Source organism: Aptenodytes forsteri, unplaced genomic scaffold, assembly GCF_000699145.1.
Source record: "Aptenodytes forsteri isolate BGI_AS27 unplaced genomic scaffold, ASM69914v1 Scaffold366, whole genome shotgun sequence".
In the NCBI taxonomy this organism is placed as follows: domain Eukaryota; kingdom Metazoa; phylum Chordata; class Aves; order Sphenisciformes; family Spheniscidae; genus Aptenodytes; species Aptenodytes forsteri.
Window position 1 is genome coordinate 1556837 of NW_008794621.1, and position 25452 is coordinate 1582288.

Here is a 25452-nt window from a genome sequence, read left to right on the forward strand (position 1 = left end):
CTGAGGGTGGTGAAACACTGGCACAGGTTGCCCAGAGAGGTGGTGGATGCCCCATGCCTGGAAACATTCAAGACCAGGTTGGACGGGGCTCTGAGCAACCTGATCTAGTTGAAGATGTCCCTGCCTACAGCAGGGGCATTGGACTAGATGACCTTTAGAGGTTCCTTCCAGCCCAAACTATTCTATGATTCTATGATTGCTCCATTTCAATTTGCAAGCCTAAGCAGATTTTCTAAACTTCATTTTCAAAGGGAATCCAGGCATTTTGCACATTAATATACTTGTTTGAGCAAGCCTTCCCATAGAAAGCAAGGCTGGAAAGCCGGACTACTAAAGTGAATCAAGACGAAAAAGCTGGGAAGAGAGAAGGGTTTCTATACCTAGCTTAGGTGTCACCTCTGGAAACTTCAGAAGCAGCTAAATGGCAGGCCTAAGTGCACATACATGGTTCCTGTCTCTAAGAGCCTAAATCCCATCAACTTGTAGTATAACTTAAGCACATAAGTCACTCTGGAAATGGGACTGTGCCTTCCAAAGTGTATGAGCTAAAAGGATTTTTGGTCTGTACAGGCAGCCTTAGATGCTTTGTCCACTGTGTGACTGAGTGGAGCAGTTTCGCCGGCTCCCTTTAGAAATGTCCATAGATGGCGCAGCTCTGTTGGGCAATGGTGTGGGTCTGGAGGTTTTACATTCTTCAGCAACTGCTGCTGTTCGGTAATTTCTTCAAAGTGCACTAACAATTCATTTGTCTGCTTAGAAATCTTCTGTGTGACACTTGCAGTAGTTTAAAGATAATGAAGACCAAGTGAAATAAACAAGGAATGTGCTTTTTTATTATCTTAAGGTTGACAGGGTGTAGTAAACGCCTCTTTTCCCAGATGTTCCTTCCTGTCTTTCCCAAATGGCAAACTCACCAGGAAAGAACTCATTGTACTGATTAGTCTTCAAGTCACAATAAAAAATAATTTTCTCTTACTGATACTGTCTGAAGATACTGCCCATTTACATTAAGAATACTCTTACCCATGTCTTTTTCCAGGTCAGCTGGCTTTGGTTAAAGCCTCAAAAGAGTATTGAAGGACATTAATGTGTGAATAGATTATATATTTGCTTATTTGGATTTAAGGTTTGTAGGTTATATTCCTTAAATGAGCAGCAGGTGCAGGATGGAGGTAGAGTTTGTGCTTAAGAGATTAATTAGTATGGAATGCATGAAGCTAAACGGACTTATTGATAAGGCTCCTGTTCTGGAAAAAAAATAAACAAAAAACCAAAAAAACACAAACATTTATTTTTCATCTAAAAGCTGAAAAATCTAAGATCAGTCCATTATTTATTTGTTTACCACGGGGCTGACCAACTAAAAAGCAAAAAATCTCAGTCAAGCAGTCTTAAAAAAACACTTCCTAGAAGCTATTGCTGTAGTGTTGCACCTCTCCATTCTCATTTATTACATCAGTTCTCTTAGATAGGCTATGGTTCTCTGAATACTGCAGACAAGCACCCTCCGGGCATGCTGTAGTGCTCAGCAAAGAAGTGAGCCTTGCCTGTGCTGGGAAAAGTAATCAGGCTTTGCACCTGGACAAGATATCAAAATGGGAAATGATGGTGCCTGGCTACAGCTCCTCCAAGGCATCATGGAGGTACTTATGAACTGAAATCGTAGACGGGCAACTCATACAAGTATGACAAAAAATATTTTGCAAATTGATTTTTTTTTTTCTAATTTTCAAGCAAAAGATACAGTAGACAGAATATGTGGGGTTTTTTAACAGTTCTTGTTGGCTTACTTTAAATAAATGCATTATCTGAGCTCATTAAGTTGTGCATTTGTTTAATCTGTGCAGCCCTAGCAGCTAATTGTTATTCCTCTCCATTCTCTTTTCCCTTTCCCCATTCTTTTAATCCCTTTTGTTTATATCCATTGTAGCTTGGTTTAAATTAATCAGAGAGAGAACAGGTCATCCAGTATGTTTGTGCAATGAGGCCTCCAGTATGAAATAGAGCCACGCTGCAATGCAAGCAGATAATAATAGCAATAAACAAGACTGCATTCAATTAAAGCTCTACCATCTAAAGCAAATTAACCATAAATTAGTAAACACTTATTCAGCTCTTTGAAAAAACAGCCTAATGAGCACAACAAATTAGTATCTTCATTTATTTTTACTTCTGAACATTTAACTCAGTTTTCACTCATGATGAAAACACGTGTATGTGAATATGAATCAGAAATAGAGCTTTATGTTACCCTTCAAATTTTATTGGAGAGAGAAGTTCGCGTGACAAAATGCAATTTGATCGTAGAAATAATCTACAGGAAAAGATGGGAGGTTGTATAAGCTTTGCATTTTTGAACAGTCAGTTCCCGTAGCCGAGCGGCATAGCCTTATCGAGGGCAGAACAGGAGTGAATTGGCAGTACATTAGAAAGCATGATTAAAAGAGGGAAAGTTGAAACTACTCTCATGTCAGCTGTTTTCCTCTACAGGATATTGAGCCATTCCTGTCCTAACCAGATACTGATTGCTTAAAACTTAGTCCAGAAGTACTTGTCAAAACCGTTTCCTCAGTTCATTTTGACATGCTGAGCTGTGAGTAGATCCTGAGAATTGTTTGCAATTTAGTGCTAGAGGTATTGGCCTGCTCTTGCTCGTGGCTGTGGGAACAAGATCAGACCCGCCGGAGAGAACATGAAGTGCCTCCACTTTCCAGAAAAACTATTTAATCTTTATAGCTGAGGCTCCTGATCAGTTTCCATGGACTCAGAGAGGGCTGGAGGATGCTGCCAGGTGCTGCCAGGAGGTTTCTTGTAGCTAGGAAGCTGCAGGGGATTGGAAGTCTTGCCTCACAGCAGCCATATATCCCTCTTCTTCTCCTTTCACTAGGCACACAGCTTGCTGTCGTCACTTCCAGACCCCTTCCTCAGAGTGAGAGACAGGAAGCATCAGTTTTTCAAGTGACAAATAAGTAGGAAAAAATAATAATGCAACACTGAAATACTATGAGGAGAGCTGTGTGATGGAGCAAATGAGCAGAAATTGCAGATGTTCTTTCCAAGAAGGTGCACAGGATCAGCATACTTCATCCTATTGCCTCCCTTATAGTCCTGAGCTTAAGTATCTTCCATCTATGGCTTTCTGGTGATAGGTATTAGGTTCAGTATTATATCCAGATTACTCCCTCTACACTGTAAATGAGGTCCTCTGGTTGGTGAGATTGGGCTGCCCACACAAATGGCTACAGGATTCGACTTGGGTGCAGATGACTGTGAGGCAGAGTAGAAACATTGTAAGTATCAGTAATATTAACAATTGAATTGCTAAGCATACTTGTGGAAACATCGGGCTAATATCTACCTCTCTGTCCTAATATCTCCTCTCTGGAGAGGAAAAATCAGAGCCAGAGGAAGGTTAATCTGTGAGAGAAATAAGGCTTTGGAAATGAGGCCAGGTGCCTATAGAAAAAGAGAGGCCCACTGTTCCTAGGCATGATAGGAGGTCAGTAGGTAACTTCTGGTGTTTTAAGTAGCGCTGGTATGTCAGGGGATAGCAGGAGAGGGGGGAAGATCAAGCTTTGACCACCTGCACACTGAAGTGCTGAAGGTGGAACTCTGGTCCTGCATTTTTTATTTTCATGCATAGTAAAGTTGCTGCAAAATGACCAAACATGAGCTGAGTGGAGTAGGTCCTTCAAGGTATCGGGCTGTATCAATTTAGACTGGCCGTAATGCATATTATCCTTTAATGCAAAGTAAATCAGTCATTTTATATTCATAGTTACAGATTTTCTATCAAAATCAGTTTGTATTCCTCTGCTGTTGTTTTTTAAGTAAATGAGTGACATACATAATACTGAATCTTGAAATCAGTTGAAGAGTTATTTCCTTTAGAGAAGAGTACCTATGACACAGGTACACAAGGGAAATGACACAGATTTAGGGAACCTTGGGTTTTAGTCCTGTTTCTAACACTAATTCTTCTTTGGCCTTGTTCGTTGGTTGATCGCAGCTTCTGATTTTTGAGTACTTCAGTTTGGGTGTGATGTAGGTCTGGTTCGTTTAAAAGTGTCAATAACCCCAGGTCTGAGTGCGTTCCTAAAAGCTGCAGCACTTCTTCAGCTGAAGACCAACAGCAAACCAGAACTGTCAGGAAGCAAAGCAGAGATCATTTGGGAAACTGAGTTATCACCACGGATCTGCCAAGCATCTGTATAGCAATGCTTCATAGGGCACCTAGGAGTGTAAAAATAAAAAGTACGTTATATGCAACAAGTACTATGTGCAAGTATTTATTTATCAGGATGACATTCACATAGTTACATAATGATTTTTTTATTCATTATTTTCTCAAACTAACACTGATTATACTGATTGGCCTTTGTTGAAAGTAGGAGTAAATAAGAGCATAATTACATTAATGGGTATTGTATATTATCAGAACTTGTGGGGTTTTCTATCAGAATATTCTCTAATATTTGCTGCAGCACAACAGAAAACTGAAACTTATGAGCTCTACATTTCCAAGAAAAGAATGTAGACCTAGGAAAAAATGAATCTTCTTTTTTCAGCTTTGAGTGGTCAATAATGGAGTTTTACCACATGCTTAGAAGACTTGTTTGAGATTATATGCTGATGGTCAGAAAAAAAATGAGAGATTACCACACCCATTAATGTAACCATACTCTCATTCAGCTCCACTTTCCCAAGACATCCAGTAATATAAGCAGTACAAGGTGATATTCCAGGCTAGCATGTACAGCGCAAGAATCATATATAGGCATTTGTGAAAAATACATAAACCGTTCTTATGCTTGTTAGAAGCAACTATTTAACAATACTGTGAATGTTACTTTAAAATTTATCAAATTATATTTCACCTCAAATGAGAGTCATCTCTTAACCTTCTGAGGAGTGACTGTAATGGATATTATAAATCTGGATTTGTGAAGAAATGTCTCAGTCATATATTAGAAGATCTGTGTTACTGTTTGCCCAAGGCTGAAAGAAAATGGCAGTATGTTCAGTCCTTTGCGAAGATTATTTTAACCCCTCTGTTTTTCTGCTTTTCTACTTTTTCTTTTTTCAACACTGATTTTTCTTGATGAAGTCAATGGGAGTTATGCAGTATCCTATTTTCATTTATTTTATACTGAAATACAGGATTAGTAACAACAACAACATTATGTCCTTTTCTGATTTACTGTGCTTTTCACACCCCACCACAGCTTTACGTATCACATTTGTTCATCTACATGACCATGTTTTCTCTTAGCTATTTTGCTAAAAGCAGCAGGAAAGCCAAGACCTATATTTTTTTTCCATTGTCCTTTTTTACTTTTTTTTTCCCCCCCTTTTAATTACTCTACTGAAACATAAAACTAGATAAGCAGGTGAAGTCTGGCACCGGTAAGGTAGTAAGTGGTGGAAACCACGGGCCTAGTTGTGCTCTCCCAGTGCAATTGCAGCAGTGCGAAACCCACCTGAATTCAGTGCATTTGCTGATGAGATGGACCATCAAGGGAAGAGAATCAGGACCCATGTCTAGACCTAGTCTGTGAGCACTAGAGAAATAAAACGCGCGGGGGAATCGCGGTGTTTTTCCTGTCATCCCTGCAGTAAAACCCAGGGAGAGTAGCCCTGCGGAGCATCCCCTGGTACAAGCGGGATCCGAGGACCCAAAGCAAACTCCCTCCCCAGCAGCCGCAGCCAGCACCGCTCTTCCCGCTAATTAATGGCTTCCTTCCACCTGCACGGCTGACACAGCTCCCGCCTCGGCCGCGCAGAAGCTGGGCAGAGGGACGGAGGACCGAGGGCGCAGAAGGAAGCGCCTCCCGCGTCTGCAATGCCGGGGTCGGAGGGCAATGGCTCTTGGAGGGCAGCAGCCGTCACCGCTGCTTCCAAAACCACTAGAGAGAATGAAAAGCCGAGGACCAGGAATCTGGGCGTTGCATTTTTCAGGAGTGCTGAATAAACATGGGAACGTGTATTTAAAGAAATTACCCAGCTTAAATAAACAACCGGGAAAACGTGTCGGGTAATTGGATTTTCATAATCACCAGCTATGGCTTAATTTTAGGGTCAGGGAAGACCTGGAAATGACCTTGCTAATGATTAATAGGCTTTAGTAACCTGGTGGCCCTCTGAGGTGGACAGGTGGAGCTTCCTTTTGAGAGTTTTCAAACAAACATTGCATTAATCTTTTTTTTTTTTTTTTTTAATCATGGTCTGTAATAAAATCTGCTTCTATAAATGTGTTATTAAAAATACTCCAGTGGATTCTCATCAGTGGACTTGTTCCTATTACCCAACTGAAAAGAGGGCTGTGAGTGTGTAGTAAGACCCCCTCTGGGATACTAGACAATACAGAGACACAAGTGGTTTCCTGATTGCACTTATTCACGTACCCAGTGATGAGGTAGCTGTCCCAGCTGGTGGAACTTCAGAAGAGTTAGTCTCATGCTGATTTTAATGTAATGTTGTCACGACTGTTTACAATTCCTCAGATTCCTCACATGATGCTCATCCCCATCAAGACACAACCTCAAGGGGATGCTGGGGGAGGTGTATTGTAACACAGTCTCCTCTAATTTGGCCCAGGCTATTAACATGGGGAACATAAAGAACATAAAGTTATTTAGAAGGTAAAAAAGGGTTGTAAATATTCACAAATAAGGGAAAACCCATGTGTACAGCTCCTTCACTCTAATTTGAAATGGAAAGATACCAGTATGTAGTCAGGAGATATACACATACACACACACACACACACACACACATACATGTCTGGAGGGATCCAAGAAAAATTAGTTGTCTGACTAGCAGTGTCACTGGTCCCACTGGTCTGATTGTGATTTCTTTATTCAAAACCTATTGGAGACAAGGGACAGTTACCAAAAATGTCAGTAGGCTTTGGATTAGGTGCTACCTCCTTGTTGCTCTGTGGCCAGCCTTGTGCAGTCCCTCCAGTAAGGTGGGAAAAGGTGGGCTCACTACCTAACCTCTTTCCACCAGTAAAAGAGAAGAGAATTCTACCTTTCTACTCTTTCCTACAGAAAGTGAAGAATTTAACTGTTGGAGGAACATAGAGAATCCAAGGAGTCCAAAGCAGGACGTGAGACTATAAGCATCTTCTATTAGGACATACAAGAGCATGGTGGGTTCAGGCCCTCCCTGATCTTTCAAGACAAGGCAAAATGTCCTGTTCTCAGCCTATTCCTCAGCATGGTCTTGAATACAGTAAGGAAGTCTATATGATTAATGTTAATCTTGGCTATAGTTAGTATTGCTAATGTAAACATTATTAAAATCTTTTTATTAAGTGAAGCATACTTTTTCAAAATTTTTCTGAGAGATGCCTGGTTTTTATGGAAGAATTACTTTTAGAGCTATTATCTATTGTATATCCTCTTAGGGACTTTCTAAAAAGACCGCTATCCTTTAGGTAATTATTTTCTGCCCTATATTCAGTTTTTATTCACTGTGTTAAATATACAGCTAAAAACTATTTCTTCTTTCCAGAGTAAGTTATTTGATTCTCAACACCAGTATTCATCAATAAACCCCATAAATGGTAAAGGCTGTAAACTCAAAGTTATAATTAGATCAGGTATATTTTTTGTTGTTGTTAAAAAGGAAATAGCCTTTTTGCCAAGACTGTCAGTTATAACAATGTAAAAGCCAAAGAAAATATTAACATTTTCACTGTACTTTGTTACTGAACAATGCGAATACTTTTCCTCTATATTAGGAAATCTCAGTAGGCTCTCTCAGAAGTATGTCTGGGTCTAAATCACTACCCATTTCTCAACCAAAAGTAGCCTAAACAGTTTTGGAGAGGTTCATTGCACACGTCTTCTGTGGATTTCTGGATTGCTTTCAGAAGATTGGGTTTGCAATATACGCCCTCAGAGCCACCTGTTTGAGGGACTGCCTTTTTCCGCGGAACAAATTGCTAGCCGTGGTCAGATGAGGTGCTTTCGCAGGAGGGTTTTTGTGAGAAAGCGGTCTAACAGGATGTTTTCCTTGAGAAGTGGCATGGAGCTGGGGGACTGGCTTCCCCCGGCAGTCCCTGGGGAGGTGGGATGGGTACGTGAGCCACGACCCTCCCACAGGGTCTGGCAGAGAGCAGCCACCGCAGCTGGCTCGCGGCATGCCCCCCTCCCAGGCTGTCATGGCTCCAGATTTGGGTATGAGCATTGGTACCGCTGCCGACTGGGGCTTCGCTACGATGCAGGGTGTGTAGCGAGCCACAGAGCACTACTGGTAGCCTATGCATATATCAGTTACTAGTCATTTCTCCTTGGGATGCTACTTCACTTCTGCCTACCTCCTAGCAAAATTAGCAGAATCATACTCCACCTACTTCCCCCTGCCAACAGAAATTGTCCCTGTATAGCCCTGGAGGCAGCCAGCTGCCTGCGGCCGCCTCGGCTCCATCTTGCCTCTCCCACCTCTGCTTCTGTCACTGACTCACTGTTACCATCTGCGGGCCTGGGCAGCAAAGCTCTTGCTGTCACCCACCCATCACCTAAGCTGAAATAGGCTTATGGACACTATGGCACAATGTGAGATTCACCGATTCCACCAGGTGGTCTTGTCTCTTGGCCATTGTTGCTTTGTGTTTTGCTAAGTGACAGGTGAGTGACTGAAGTCATTTCTATTCATGCAGACTGACGTGATAGAAATGGTTTAATTTAAAATAAAATTACTGAAGGATCTGCTGACACGTATAAGAGGAAGGGAAGTGGTTCAAAGCTGTGTCAGAACAAAAAAAAAGTGTTATGTTCATATGGTTACAAAGAAGAAAGCAATAAACCCTAAAAGTAGTTATTCTGGTGGCAGAAGGGGGTCAGAAAACAGAACAGCAACACCACCACTAAGTAAGGAGTCACAGTGCCTGAAAAGATAAGTAATTTGCTCAAATATGTGTGCATACAAATACCTATGGGCCACCCATAAATAATGAGAGGGTAGTAAAAAGCAAGTATTAACACAAGCAACTTTTGCTGCAGACTAGAGGAAAGCATTCCCCCAATATTAATAGCACCTGCCTCACAGATACTATCTGATTATGTCTGTATGATATTTATAATAATATGTGGTGTTACTGCCAAAGGGACAGTTGTACCTTAACAACATCCCAGTGTGCAGAGCGGTGTGCAGTCACACTCACCCAGTGGGATCTCTCCTGCCGATGAGAAATGCACCCAACCATGCAGAGTTCTACCAGGAAAACTGGTGTCACTGGATAGTGAATTAACCAGTAAATGGTTAATCACTGACATATGTGATTTTAAAAATGGGCAGGGTGTAGAGTTGTATTCTGATCTGGCAGGATGACTATTAGGAGAGACTTGAGACAGAGATCTTATGTTGTGGTTGTATATATCCAAGCATGATAGAGCAACTGAGAGCTTAAAGAACTCCCCTGTAAGCATACATTAACAGAGAGACAATAATGTGCAGAGGTAGGAATGAAACTCGTGTTGTCATATCTCTATATGTGCATAGCTGCTTGGTAAATGTTAGAGACGTTTACACCGAGCTGGGCATCTGTAGCCCAGTTCAGACAGCTGAATCTTACAGTCTTACGGTACTGATTTCTGGTTAGTAAACACAAAAGCTTTGATTAATGCCTACAAATGTGTGTTTGGTCATCACAATTCACAGAGCATGGATTTATTGCAATCAATATGCCTAAAGTTAAGGTTTGAGTTGACAACATTTGATCAATGGGTTGAAACTATGAAAAAAGACAGTTTTCTTAAGTGTTGTTTGGAGAAAGCGACAAAAAGGGTAGCGCTCATACCAAGCATGCAGAAGTGTGCTTTATTTATATTTTCAGAGCTCAAAGGTGTTGTTGAATCCAGCTTTATTTTCCTGTAGAAATGTGAAATGTCGATTAATTTGATTGTCCTGCAAGAGATGTTTGGCATTTCTGAATAACCCCTCAATCTGTGACCATCCCTCCTCCCGGGATGCAGCTCATTCATTGTGGTTTATTGCCTCTCCCTTCTCTCTTACCTAACACGAGACATTGTCCACTGTCTTGGTAGTCACAATGTTTGCACTGCCTTTCCACTTATTTCTGCTGATTTTATCACTTTTTCCCCTCCATGCTGTATATTTAATTTTAGTAGGTTCTTAAACGTATAGCTGACATACGGTGTATTTCTTTCCAGGTTGTTATATGTGTAAGTTAGAAATATATCCCCTTTTTTTTCTGTGAAATATTTTTTCCTTACTAAGATACCACTTTCACATTTAACATCCATAAAGATTAAGTAGCGTATAGGGAGCAGTTTCTACTTTTAAGAATAATCCAAATAGCTGCTCCCTAGCACGCTGTTCTTGCAGCATCAGTAGTTAGATTCGAGAGATAGGATGATATGTAAAATCTTGGTTTTCTGGCCACCCAGTGCTTCCAATGAAACCAGTCTTGCAGTCTTTGCACACCCAAATCTCCCAGAGACTACAGAGAAAGTCAGGGTGCATAAATAACTCAGGATCAGCTGCATGAGTATGGGACTTACAGTAACACAGGTCTGATATAGCTGTTTTAATTATTTTCTAACAACACAGACGAGGCTCCAATGTCTCACTGACTTTGGATATGAGCAGTTTGGGAAGCGTTGAACCTTTCGTCACTGTGCCGACCCCACGAGAAAAAGTAGCGATGGAATACCTACAGTCAGCCGGCCGCGTCCTGACACGGCAGCAACTTCGAGATGCAGTTGCATGTTCTCATTTACTTCAAACGGAATTCATGGTGAGTTTAACAACAAGCTTTAAATGAGGATTTTTGACATAATTGGCACAACAGAAACTGTGGGGAAAAAATAATTGGGCAACACTTTAATGTCAAGGTACAAATCATTTCCGAAGGGCGGATTAGATAGTTTCAAGATGGTGTTGTATGTTTATACAGTAAAGACAGATAAGTCAGTCAGTTATATCCATCGACAATACAGATTCCTCTCAGTTTGAAGTCCCATTCATAGATGGGATAAATGTCGTATTAGAGCTACAGTACAAAGAGGCAGGACTGTAACACTGACAGTTTCAAAGAAATCATAAAGGCTGTGATGACAGAAAAAACAGTAATAATTGGAGATTTTGTTTATTCCCATGTAAACATCACGTATGTTTGTAATTTGAAGGCTAAATTTTTAGTCACTGCAAATTACTTTTTTGGAGCAGACAGGGACACCCACAGTCAGTCAGTCCAAAATATCTCTAATAAGCACTCCATACAGCAAGCCTAATATACTCAAGACCAAAAAAACTGAAGTCTCCTACAAGTTTATTTAATATTAAAAAGGGTAAGAATCTAAAATGAAGACAGTGGCCAGGTAGAAACAAGTCAGAGCAGAAAAACTCAGTCAGGGAAAACACGTTATTAAATATTACTTTAAGAAGACCTGAAAAGGACTGGTGTTGCAAAACAGCCAGATGAAAGAGGTTATCAGAAATAAGGAGACACTCTTTACAAGGGAAATAGAACAGAGCATAAACTGAAGCCAGTTGAATGTGAAACCTGAAAAAGGCAGGCCAAAAAAGGTTTTGAATTAAAAAAAAATCATAACTTCATTTTTAAATAGATCAAAAGCACAAAGCTTACCAAAGAGTACAAGGATCAATAGAGGACCAAAAGGGTAGAAAAGGGATTTGGAGAAGGTGAAGCAATGGGAGAGAAGTGACTGCACGATTTGCATCTGCGTTGACCACAGAAGAACGTAGGGAATCTCCTACCTCTGGGGCAGGAGTAGATTCAAAGAGGACACTGGAAGATCTGTCTGATACTGAAACATTACTGGAATAGATTCTAGAACAAATCAATAAAATGAATAAAAGCTACTCACTGGAATAAGCTGGTATTCACCCAGGAATCCTAAAGGAGTTCATATATGCAATTACTGATATATTAACTGGGCAGGTGTAACCTAGGACTTGGGCCCCAGCAGCTGAGGAATCGGAGGGCCAGAGGTAACAGGAGTTTTTCAGAAGGGCTCCAGAAGAGATCCAGAGAACTGCAGGCCTATAAATCTGATGTCTAAATCAGAGCAATTGGAAGGAATTATAATAAAGAAAGAAGCCAATAGATATACGAACAAATGCAATACAGTAGGGAATAATCAACACAGTGTAGCATTGGAAGGATTGGTTGCTTCTCAGAGTAAAAGGAGGTCACCAGGGGAGTCCCAGAGGCATCTATTCTGGAGCTGATACTGACCAAAATGCTCTTAAGTCATCTGGAAAAGGGAATAAATAGTAAGGTGGCGAAGTTTGATGATGACGCTGAATTACCGAGGGTAGTAAAATTAAAAATGGACTTCAAAGAAATTACAGAAGGATTTTATGATGGTGATGAGGCAGAGGAAATTCAGGGTTGATAAACAGAATGTTATGCATTTAGGAGAAAATAGTTTTGTATACTCTGATGGGTTCTGAAATACAAAGCTAAGAACCTTGGGAAAAGAACTAGAGAATATAGAAAACTTCTTTATGACATTGCAAAAATCTATATTGCGTTCACAACTGCATGCTGCTCTGACCTCTCCATCTTGAAGCCCATACAGAAGTATGGTGAACACAATCACAGGCTAGAGCAGCTTCTGTATCAGGAGATACTAAATAGACAAGGACTCTTCTGCCTAGAAAAAAGACTGTGAGAGGCTGTAACAGAAGCCTATAAAATCATGATAGCAAGGAGAAGGTGAATATGGAGTGATTATTCGTGGTTTTTCATGCTAAAAGAACAGTATCAGGTGGCCAATGCAAAACAAAGAAAAGCTCATCCTGTTCTTACAGTTCCCTCAGATGCCTGGCTACCAACTGCTATCAGAGGGTACCGGGGTGGACGAACCTAACATAAACAACTACCCAACCCAACTTTAGTCTAACTTTTTTAGCTTTTACAGCTCATTAGCAAACTAAACTAAACAAGCAAAGCTTTTTAAGACTGGTTTAATAGCTCAAATTTAATAAATAGAGCCACACAGAAATGTGTATCCTAACAAGGCATGTAAGAGCAGGAAGACCTATACAACCCCTTGAGCATACTACAGGTCTAACAAAGACATACAAACAATTCAGTTCTTATTAAACATGCCAGAGCACGTGATCCCTTGGGGTTTTATTTTGTTTTGAATTTGTGCATGTAAGTCAATAAAATAGATGATGAGTGCCATCTTACTCTAACAATAGTTTTTCATTATAAATAATTGCATCCGTATGAAACAGTTCTTTTAGTCACCTTCAAAAAAACAGGGTTTATTGTAAAAGTCATTTGCTTAAGAAAAATAAATCCCTTGGTTGTTTTACTAACAATTGGTCAGACAGTGTACATGGAAAAAATTTTAAGCATCCAACATACTTTTATCACCAGTTATGCCATCAGTTCTCTGCCATTCCACTGCTTAGGCAAGAAAGCTAGAAGAAATAACTTCATCGTGTTTAAAACCCCCATGTTAGGAGGCAGTTTGTACAGACAACTTGGCAGCTCTGTAGAATCCCATTTACCCAAATCCTGTCACACAGCATCCGTGCACGGCTTTGGGGCAATAGAGGCTCACATTTTATTCGTCCCTCAGGCAGCACAACATGACTTTGGCCATTCAGTGTTTGCACAGAATTTTATTGAAAAGATCATGACTTGTCTATTCCATTTTTAAACCATTTTTTAAAATGTGTTTTAGGATGAAGCTGTTGAACAGTATCTGTTTAATATCTTCCTTGCTACAGATAATAGCTTTAGCAGGAACTTGAGGCATGCAAAGAACGCAATATATAACCCTCACTCGTTCTGCTCACTCAGCTTGTTTTAACTAGCTAAAGAAATACAGTAAGACAGTCTTCTTGAGTCTAAAATTATTCGTTCCCATGAAAACCTTCCAAGTGTGCAAAAAGTGGAGAAATGTTTAAAGTTTTCGATGTAAAACTGAAACATGAGCAGTTTCTGGTTATTTTTAGTTCTTTAATTAAAATTTAATTTTTTGATTAACAATTTAGGGGCGTTAACTTTATTTTTTAATTGTAAAAACTGCTAAGTTACTATCAAAATATTTTTCCTTAATACTTATTAAGAAAAAAGAGCTATTTTCCTTCTTTTTATTTTAATGCTAACAAAAAGTATGGCTACTTTTACTTGGGAGAATAGACCTTATTTGCAAGGAGGAAGAAACATAAATTGTCCAGCATACACTTCTTTAGTAGCCTGAGCTGCTACTATTCAAAAGACAGAATGTCTGAAGTTGGTGACAGAACTGAAAAAAATCATATTCCTGAAATACTAGAATGTCAGAAGATACAGTCCTGCATGGGAAAGTGCCAGGTTGTTAAATCTATAAAATTTGGTTCTCATAAAAATGGAGGGATGGGTGCAATGAACATTTGCCTGAATTTTTGTAAATTTTGCCACGTTTTCTTGAATGCTTTCAGAGACTCAAACCATATCTCTTCGAGTGTATGAACAGTTGTAGCATTTAGAGGCTAATGTGAGCCAGAATAGCTGTTATTAGAAGAGTATTGCCCAGAGAGGTGAAGTAGCCCGTGAACAAAGGCACATATGCATATGCATGTATGCAACTGAGCACATGAATGTGTGCAGCTTATATGTTACTTCTAATTATTTATATACAATATGTATATATGTTTAGTAAAACAAATTTATCTATATTGTCTATATAGCTACAGACTTTGTATGCTAATTTGCACACGTTCATGCCATATGCAATCTGCTAGGCTTATTTTCCCCCACGTTAGCAGGAACGTTATCCCCATAATATCCTGAATTTTTTTCTGGAATCATCTCTTGCGTTTCACAGCCAGCTTCAGAATAAGTGACTTGTCCGTGGCTATGATCCACTGTGTATTGTCAGATTTCTGTCTGTGCCCTTGGCCCCACAAGTACTTACTACTGGGAGGAGCCCACTGACTAGAAAGTGTTTACAGGATGTACGTGATTAATTGACCTTGCTGGCCCAGAGAAATGCATTTCTGTTTTCAACTCGGTGGCATTTCTCCATCTGTCAGTAACTCGCCAGCTGATGAACTATTTTAAAATTTCAGCAGGCACCAAGAGGGAGACATGCAGGTGGCTGGAAGAACCCCACTGGCCACCGTCTCTTCTTTTGCATGCAGAGGACTCTTCCTCACACATCTTTTTCCAGTCTCTGTAGATGACAGACGTAGATCACATTAAACAAAGGCTTAATGTATTTCTCGCTCTCAGATGGTATATAGCTGAGCAGGGAAACCTTTCAGAAGCCATGCACTGGTGGTATTTATACTAAGCCAGAACTGAACCAGGGAAGCTCTAGGTCGACCACTAGCCCAGTGTAAGGTGCTATATGTAAGGTGCTGCCCATATGAGAGTTAGGACAATTCAGAGCCCAAGGGCCGAGGGGAAGAGCCTCACAGAGGTCACCACTGGGAAGGGGTGAAAGTCAGAGGTGGGTATGAGAGAGGTGTGGGAGCTCATTTTGTAGTTCCAGGGAGGTGGAAGGGGCATCAGAAGCAGGACAGAGGTAAGATGCTTTGACCTGAAGGAATGGGATAAGGTTTATGCAGGAGTGGAGCCTTACAAGTGAAAACATCCTGCCCTTAGCGCAGGCATGGATGACAGTACAGGGAGATGAAAAAGAATCGGGTGACGTACCTGCAAGGAAGGTGTATCTTAGCAGATACAACACTTTGGCTAGCCTGAAATGAGAGGCAGCAAGTCATTCTCTTGAGGAGTCAGCTGAAAAGCAAGGAAGAGACCAAAGAAGGAACCGAGTGAGGGAGAGAGGAAGAATAAATGCGGCCCACTAAACACATGAGCACCAGGCAGAGAAGGTAGAGACATAAAAACCAACACAGAAGTTGCAGCCTCATGTAGTAAGATGTTCAGAAGCCAAACTGGGAAGCAGAAAAGAATCAAAGCAATTCATATTGAGCCATCTAAATTTTACTTAACTTTGCCGTGTCTTCAACCAGAAAAGTAAGAGGATAGCTTCCCCTGCTTGGTGAATCCATGTAAAGAACTGCTGTTGGACTCATCCTTGGCAAGCTGTTAAGGGTCTCGTCCCTATTCCTCTCACAAAAGCCCGCAGCAGCCAGTCATGCTGAGCAGGACCAGAGCTTGAGTCCGACGGGCAGTGGCCATGCGTCTCATCCATGCCGAAGCCCTGGGCAGGCGTGCGCCTGTGGAGTTAGAAACCGGTTGATTTTGGAGGAAAATCCTTAAGTAAATTTTCCAGTGGTGCAAGTCAAAGGAGGTTTGCACTGAATAGGGCAGGAACATACCTTTTCTGCCTCCTCATGTTCCTATGTGTCTGTAAGAGGCAATTATTTAATATGCTGCTGTCTCTTTGGATAAATGTCCCAGGCTAGCAATGAAGTTTTCAAGTCTCTAGTAATGAGTGTGCTTTTAAGTAGAAGTATTAATTTACTGAAGATCAAATTCCAGCTTACCCTAAGATAATTTAAATAGTTGTGGCCAAAAAAATTCAGTGAAAAATGAAGAACTGAGTCACCTGAAGCATTTTTTAAATGTGATTTTGCCAGATTATTTTGGTTGGTAAAACATCCCCCACGGTCAGGAAAAAAAAAAAAACTTAGATGTTTCAAATGGTTGTTTTTATTCAGTCGTAAGAACACTAACAATGTCTCAGGACCTCAAAATTAAAATTATTCTTCTTCCCCCTTACACCAAGTGAAACATTTTGTTCAATGAAAAATGGGAAGATTTTTACTTTTCATGCTGACAAACAATTTGAAAAACAGTAATTTTCAGTTAATCAGGAGTTTATCATTTGTATATTTTTGGAACTTCAAGCAAACTGTCACATTAGTTACTTGCACATCTGCATATTTAAAGAAGACAGCGCAGGTCAGTCACTAAAAGATCAAAACAAGAATCAAGAGAAATAGCTTCAGATTTTTATTACACTTTTGAGTCCCTGAATGCAAAAGACTAAGGCACTTCATTCTAGTAGTTTCTATAAAAAGCAAGTAAAGCCTTTGACTGACATTGTTAAGGGCTTTGCACAAAATTAAAAAAAAATGTTTGCCGTATATTAATATTTAATTATTTTGAAAGTTCCTCCCCCCATTATGTAAAATGTTGCACTTTTCTGCTACTGTACTGCACTTTTCAACTCCACTTTTCTAGAACTATTGTGTATTTTAACCTCTCTCCTAATCCTGTCAAGACTTTGCTTTTAATAATTCATCAGAAGTGTTCTTTGGAAGTCACCCTTTCGATATGCAACTCCTTGTGTTTATTAAAGGAAGGGTGTTGACAGACTTGAGGTGGGAACCAGTTTTTTTCTTAATAACTTTGATGTCAAAAGACAGTTGTGTAACAGCAGATGGCCTTCTGGCGATAATTTCCTGCATGGCTCCTTTGGAAACACCAATCTGATTTAATTTATTTTTTATAGGAAATACCAATGAATTTTGTGGATCCCAAAGAAATTGACATCCCGAGTCATGGAACTAAAAACCGCTATAAAACAATTTTGCCAAGTAAGTGAGTTAGCCCATGGTTTCCTACTATGACATTTAGTTCTGCTTTGAGAACATATTGTTGTGAAAATCTAGCTGTCTTTATCTTTGATAGCTGTGTACCTATTCATAAACATATTTATAGTCTACGTAGAAAGACAACAAAAGCCCAGTGCCGTAGGACTGGCAAATGCAGAACTCTCACTGGATGCCTTAGTAGGTACACACTTCGGTGGCATCCCAACCACACACTGAAATGCAGCCTAGGTGCATGCTGGTTTTCTCTGGAGGACAGGTCAGGCAGATGGCTACAGAGAGGTCTGCTGTGCCTCACAGTAGCTCCCCTGATCTGGAGGGTGAGAGGACCAAGACTGTTGCCTCCATCACAGCCCACACTGCCTTGCAGTCACTGAATTCCCTCTGGTTGGGTCAAGCTACTTGGCATCCTGTCCAACGTTAAGTGGCCCAGACTAAAAGAAGCAAGTGCATCCTATCCTTTCTTGTAGTGGACTTCCATCTTTGTAAGTCCTCTGGTGTGGTTTTTCTTCTCCATGCGCCCCATGGCTTTATGGAAATCTGTTTACATTGGTAAGAAGACCACTCTCACACAGTGCTGCCTCATTGTTGCTGTAAATTTGTTACCGCTTTGCTATAATGCTTCTCTATTTTCATTGGCCCAAATTATTTCTGATGAAGTAACAATTGCTTTGTTATAACTGGAGGTGATTGAAAACTTTTCAGTGGAATAGTTTTCCTTCAAAATACACGTTTCTCTGATATGCAACTATTTTCATAACATTTGTTGAGGGATAATGAGATATTCCATTTCTCCTTTATTAATCATTTTGGTTTGTGATCAGTTTCAAAATAGGTTGCTGAAGTTTTAACATCGCACTAAATATAGACATGAATAGTTGTGTTTTTATAATATTTTGACATCACCAAAGTGAAAAAGTTCAGTGATTCAAAATGTTGGGGGACACTCCCACAGAAAAATGTAAACACATCCCTTTGCTTAGGTTTGGAATGAAGAATACTTTTAAAATGACAGCATATGCTATCAACTAGAAATTTGTTTTCTAATCATCTCTATAATGTCCTTGTAGGCCTATGTTATATACTAGTCATGCAAATTTACACACTTTAAATGGCAAGATTTCTCTCAGCAAGCCTGAAAGCACTGTAATTTGTTCACATCATACAAAAGCCTTGCAGTCAAATTAATGAAAACTGATGGCCTTCAGCCGCTAGATTAGTCTCAGCAATGTGATACGTAGCTGGGAAAGAAACTCATTGTGTGGAGACCTCGCTTCCCTTCAGCCCCCAGTAAAATTCCCATTGACTTCAAGGTTAGTTCATCTATTGCAACCAAGAGCTGTGTGCAGCTGAGTGCAATGGAGGAATGTTGAAGGGAATTAAGTAAAGCAACTGAATGCGAGTTATGTACCAAGCAATCAGAAAATTCAGCGTCCCTTAGAGTCTGGCCCAGTGTCAACAGGATGTACACAGAGAGTGAAATCCTGACCCCTTTGACGACAGCAGGAGTTTTGCCATCAGCTGCAGTGGAGCCAGGATATCGCCAAGCCTCCCTCCGCCTGATGGGCAGGATTTTTGGAAGGATTTTTCCCTTCCCATAGCATCTCGCGCCCGAGCTGCCCCAGCCACAGACAGGTTCTCCTTCAGGTTCTCCAAGCAACGCCTTGCAAATGCAATGAGTCCTGTTTCACTGCAGCATGTGTTTTGAATCGGGACACGACAACTGGGCCGTAGTTGATGCTGACGAGCTTTGAGAACCAGCATGCCTTTGTGTTTTCACCCCCAGTTAGCCGGGATGTGCTGTTAACTCCTCGGCGCATTTCCAGTCCAAGCACGCTACCGGTGTGCACCACAGCTACTCACTGACAGGCACTTTGTAACCATCCTTGACAGAAATCAAAAGGCCTGTTGTGTGTTAGCACCAGGCTGTTTCAAAGAAGATATTTTGAGGATTGAGGCACATGCTCATAATAAATACTCGCACACCCCACACCCATAAACAAGAGGGTTTGGAAACGATTTGAGTGATTAAATAGAACAGCCTTCCTGGTTTCCTGCTCCGATGATATCAACCCACTGCTCCGTATGCCCACATCAGCTTTTCCATTCCCAGCACTAGGTGTGTCTCCTGAATCGGAGCACCAGTGGTGACAAGTGACGTTTGAGCTGATGGATTATCTCCTAAAAATGTCCAGTCCTGCCAGCTCCACCCTCTGCGCTGTGGAAGATGTTCTCGTTTTCTAAGAGATAATTCTGTGACAGGGTACATGAGGGCAGGTTCATGTTAATAGATACTACCGAGCCAGACACACTCGTGTGAAATAAAATGAATGCCTAATGAAAATTATTCTATATGGAAAACTATAAAGTGCAGGAAATGTTACATTTCTATGAAAGATGTTTCACTTGCAGCATAACATAGCCAACACTCTTATGCAAACACTAGGATGCCTCTTTAAGTTTTCTAAGTGTTATTTGCTTTATAATAATATGCTAATACAACTAATGAGGGAACAGTGTGGGATCAGAGGCAAGTTCCTTAAAATCACTGTTTCTCCATCCTTCCTCCTGACTGCGACCCCACCCACTGGTCCTGTTAAACCCCACTCCGTATCTTCAGCTGCATTCCCTCTGCCATCCACCTACAGCATTTCTCACTCCCTCTGAGCAGGTTCCCAATCCTGCACACAGATTTCCCAGTCTCTCACCACAGTCACATCCTTGTGGCAGAACACCAGCCCCACTGCTCCCTCCTCATCCTCTTACTCCACGTCTTCACCTTTGCCTGCTTGCCTTCTGCAGCCCCCGCTACATGTCGCCGCAGTAGCACCTCAGCTTCAAAGCCCCATGTCTTTTCCCCTTCCTATCTCACTTTCCCACCTCAAATCAGAAGCAGAATTCCCGTGGTGCTTCAGAGCATGCGTGGGCTCTTTCTTACGAAGGAGCAAGTGGCTTAACACTTATTACCTTATTCTGTGGGTATCTTTGTGTGTGCAACACATCCAAGGTACCTGGATGTCATTCCTTACCCCTTTCCGAAGAGTGCCCTCAGGGTAATAGCCTACATGAAAACACTCGTGGCAGAACAGCAGATTCACAGTAACATGAAGGTAGAAAGCACTTGGCGGGTCAGACCCACAAATCCACAAGCTGTTGCTTGAAGTGCTTGTGCTAAAACTGGCTCTGGCACTCCAGCTGAAGACAAGGGGAAAGTTAAATCTAAATCATATGGACAAAGCACTTTATTATGCAAGCTTATAGACAGATGCTGGAAAACTGTTCTCTTGATGTTGAGAATTTTCAAGCTCCCTTGCACTACAGTCCTGACTATGAATGGTCATATTCGCTCCAGTCCTGCTCCCTAACAAAGGTAATAGGATCACCAGTACTATTAGCCAGTAGGCTTTCAAAGACTAAAGAAAAAGATCATATTTACAAAGCAGAAGGAGAAAAACTGTTTAATCTTAGCAGAATTCAACATGGGTTCATCAAAGCATTTTTGTATATCCATGTGAGTCAACAAAATGTGTCCTAGTTGTGGTCACCAGTATCATAACATCTATAATATTTGTAATAGCCAGTACTGTAATAATTGATCTATGTTAGACTGCATAGTTAAAAATGTAAATGGATATTAGGCAGATCTTATTTTTAGTAAATAAGAAAGATTCCCTTTGCATGAATGAAACTTTATTTTGTAATGCTGAAGCATGTTTTAAAATGCAGAAGTACTCACCATGAAAAATCTGTTAAGTTTTCCATTGAGAAATCCTGGATTATATTGGAAGTGCCAGGAAACGATTCAGATGAGATTAAAAAATGACGCATAGTTTACAGGTGTTTTATACATGAGGTGTTTTGAGGCAGTTGTATTATTTGCAAGTCTAATAGCCTATTCCCCACCTGGCAGAGATTGGGAATGCAGTCTGGTATGATTCTTCCACGTTCTGTGTTACAATGTTTACCAAATAATATCAGTATCCATAATTCATTTATAGACTGCAAGCAAAACCAGGCAAAATGGAGGTGGATGAATTTCAAAATGTTTCAATATCTGAAAGATTTATGATCTTTTGGGCTGCAAGTGTAAGAGCAGTCTGCCTCACAAAATTTTCGCCTTCCTTTCCTGCTCACAAAACAGAAATACCTTAAGGACAGCCCTTCTCACAGTATTTCAGTCCTACTGTTGGTAAGGCAACTAGGACTGGACTAGGAGTAACAAATGACGTACCGTGGAAATGCTACAAAAGCGAACATACTCATGCCCTAAAGAACTCGGAACATAGTAGCAGTCGAAATGGAAGAAGAAAAAACGACCACAGCACATCATACCCCCGTGCAACGAATACAGCCTTTGCAATGGGACAGAGCCCTGGGTCTTCATGACAAAGTGGTGTTCATGGAGTGGATGAACCTCCAGTATCGATGGCAGTGGGGGAGACTGTCCAAGCAGTGCTACCATATAGCCCAGCCTGTTCCCTGCACCGGGCAGTCTCATGGGGGCAAGCTACAGCCCCTTTAACACCCTCCTATTCCTCCAGCCTGGCAAATTCAGGCCAATATTAATTTCTTAAAGATGGAGTTGGAGGAAGCTTCTTCTACTCTAATGGGAGAGCTATTCCAGACTTCCTAGTTACATGGAAGAAAACAGCAGTAATTTTGCTTCAGTCAAAATTGTAGGAGACATTTTTTATTAGTAATTATAAGTGCTTAACAGCTCTGCTGCGTTTCAAGATGCTTTACAAACATTGATGAATTCAGCCTTGCAGCCACCATCTGTGTCTTTCTGCTGTAGCTTCAGACTCTCAGACTTTGCCATCCTTGAGGAAAAGATTATTACCTCCAAGGTATTTGTCATTCAGGAGGAAGCTAATTACTTCCATTTGTGTCTGATGATTGCTTAGTGGCTCTGGATCTTTAGCGATGCTCAGGTTTTCCTCATTTCAGAGCTGAGTTTACAGCACTTACCTATTTCATAACCGGTCAGGACTGTTAATTTATAAAAGTTTCCCATTTGGAAGCAGTGTTTGTTTCGTTGATTGGAGTTGGAAGGAGGTCTCAGAAATTGTGAAACTGATTTAGCTGCTCCTTAGTAACAGAGGGATTTATCTCAAGACATGGTAATTAAACTGGATGTTGAGTCTGCTTGGAAGAGGTTTTTTAAGGTAGGGGTCAAGCTACACCAGAATCAGAGGCATTGTGTGAACTAGAGGAAGCGGGTGTTTTTTCAAGGCCACGTAGCCTGAGGCATTTGTGGAAATGGCTAATAATCACTCTGTGCTGAAAAGGAATGAGAGGTTTCCTGTCCTCATATTGTTAAGGGGAAAAAAAGCTCTAAGTGAAAAAGTTGGGAAAGCTAGTACAAAGAGATTTTAACACAAGCTAACTAGGGTTCATGTTGTGCTATTAAAACAGAGGACAAGACTTCCACGCACAGACTTTGAACTAGAAGTCATGCATTCATTTGCACATTTTAAGAAACGTACTTCCAAACCACCAGCCTGGGTCCTGCAAAGGCTCCACTCCTGTCCAAGATGCTCCTGTGACCTGCAATGGGAAGAGGACATGAAGTGTGTTTGGGATCATCCCTCCTCTTCCTTTGATTTGCAAAGGTTTTATCTTGTTCTTAGCAACAGGATGAAAAGTCACAAAAGAAATCCAAAAACAACTCTGAAAATACCAGTTTTTGCTACAGCATATGTACATCAATTATATATTTCTTATGTAAACAGCAGGGCCATGTAATAAATAGTGTTTTCTTACCACTCTCCAGTTCAGCATCCACATATGTATCTTTGAACACAATGCCTAGATTGCACTCAGCAAAGCAGCTATCCAGAGACTATTTCCAAACCAACAGGTGTCTGTATACAGTTAAAAAGCTGCTGATTCTAATTAATTCTTTAAGCAAATTGCCAGAAGAAAAGATTTTTTTTTTCAGTACAGAAATATTTCCATATCATTTTGTTAACAGTAGAATATTTTTTCAGAAAAGGTGTGAAGAAAGTCAAAGTGTGCCCCTAGACAGCCACAACATAGGCACCTCGCTCCCCTTCTCCATATCCCTTTCCGTTACGCTGTGTAACTGAGAATTTACTGGCTTTAGTTCCAAAAGGGTAATACATGGGGGATCACATCATCACAAATGAGCAAGCAAAAACTTCCTTTGCAGGAGGGATTTAGCAACCCCCAGTTCTATACTCAACAGAACTGGCCCCCACTCCGTTCTAGATCATCCAAGACTGTGAAGGAAAGAAGAGCGTGGAGGAAAATGTTTCTGTATTTTGGCATTGTGTCTCCAGTCTAGCACACATGAATGGTCACAAATTGCATCAGATGAGAACACAGGACTGATGGGAGGATATGGATTACCTAGTCCAGCCCCTTACAGCGAACTTAAATTGGTATAAAAACACATAGCTGATTTTATCCCAGACAGAGGGAGCTTTTCTTAATTTAAATCCAGCTGTAGTCATTGGAACAGTACAGCTTCAAAGACATCAAAGTTGAATCCAAAGGACTTGGTGTTATTATATAGCATTGTACAATGGTATGACACAGGTTTCGTCTAGGCAGGTCAGCTTTATACTCAACGCAGGCTGAACATTGCCTGGACCTGATAGTGTTGCTTCAAAGCCCACAGCTTGCTGAGATACTTGCTGATACACAGCCCAGCATTGTGCAGTATAGGTGTACCTTAGTTACACATGATGATCCTTTGCAGAGGAAAGAATTTGATGCATAATGCTTTAGTGCTTGACAATCCCGAATGACAGTAGATTATTTTCTTCAACAAGTCTTTGATTCTCTATAGAAATCTTCTAATTATGGGTTTTCTTTTCAATTTCCATCTTCCTTGTGCTCTTAGATCCTCTAAGCAGAGTGTATTTGAAACCAAAAAATCCATCTGACTCCTTGAGTACCTACATAAATGCTAACTACATTAGGGTAAGTAAATGTACACTCTTCATGTGCTTTTGAGACAATATTTGATCTTCTACGTGAATAGCTGATTTTGCCAAGGTGCTACTCATTTTATTCCTACCCATCTTCATTGATAATTCCTAATCTTTTTGTCTATATTGGTGTGATAGAAATAGTTTCATGAGCTGTTTGTAACAAAGACCCCATAGCCATGAATGTACTAAAATGGTTGCAGTAAGAAAATAATTTATCAAATAGTTTATAAAAACATTAAGAAACACATGCATTATCATTTGTTTACTTCAGTATTTACCGTTTAATATTGTCCTACTGCCTTATAGTAAGGAAAAGAGGGTTACCTTTTAACAGTGACAGAGATACTGGTATTATGGTAAAGAGAAGATCAGAGTCAACAGCAATATAAGCTGTATGGTTGCTCATTACATCATGAACAAACAAGTTCAGTGGTGATGGGTTTTTTTCATGCATAACTATATCAATTGATAGTCCTGAAATCATCAGTTACGTAATTAAATAAATACTGTAACAAGTTTGTGAAAAGGAGCATAAACAGATGTGTTAAATATACACATGTGCACCAGCACACACTCAACAGCAATATAAGCTGTATGGTTGCTCATTACATCATGAACAAACAAGTTCAGTGGTGATGGGTTTTTTTCATGCATAACTATATCAATTGATAGTCCTGAAATCATCAGTTACGTAATTAAATAAATACTGTAACAAGTTTGTGAAAAGGAGCATAAACAGATGTGTTAAATATACACATGTGCACCAGCACACACACTCGTTCACATTTTACTCCCTATATTGAATGGTTCCGTGATACAAAGACTTTACCATCATCAACCCTGTTGGAAAGCATTATTTCTAAGTGTCAGCTATGTTGTAATCCTCAATGACACACACACGGAGCCTCCTTGAACTCATGGCACAGCATATGCTGAATAGACTACTAAGAAACTACTTCAGTCATGT

General features: G+C 40.5%; 1 protein-coding gene across 1 annotated transcript in view; it reads left to right on the forward strand.

Annotated features, from left to right (window-relative positions):
* The window catches only part of PTPRR (protein tyrosine phosphatase, receptor type R), a gene marked incomplete at its 5' end in the record, with an annotated part of 144098 nt that overhangs the window by 95876 nt on the left and 22770 nt on the right, over positions 1–25452 (forward strand). The window contains 3 exons of the mRNA XM_009273213.1: positions 10582–10768; positions 17427–17511; positions 24395–24474. Of these exons, the coding sequence (XP_009271488.1) occupies positions 10582–10768; positions 17427–17511; positions 24395–24474 (352 nt within the window). The remainder of the gene's footprint in view (positions 1–10581; positions 10769–17426; positions 17512–24394; positions 24475–25452) is intronic.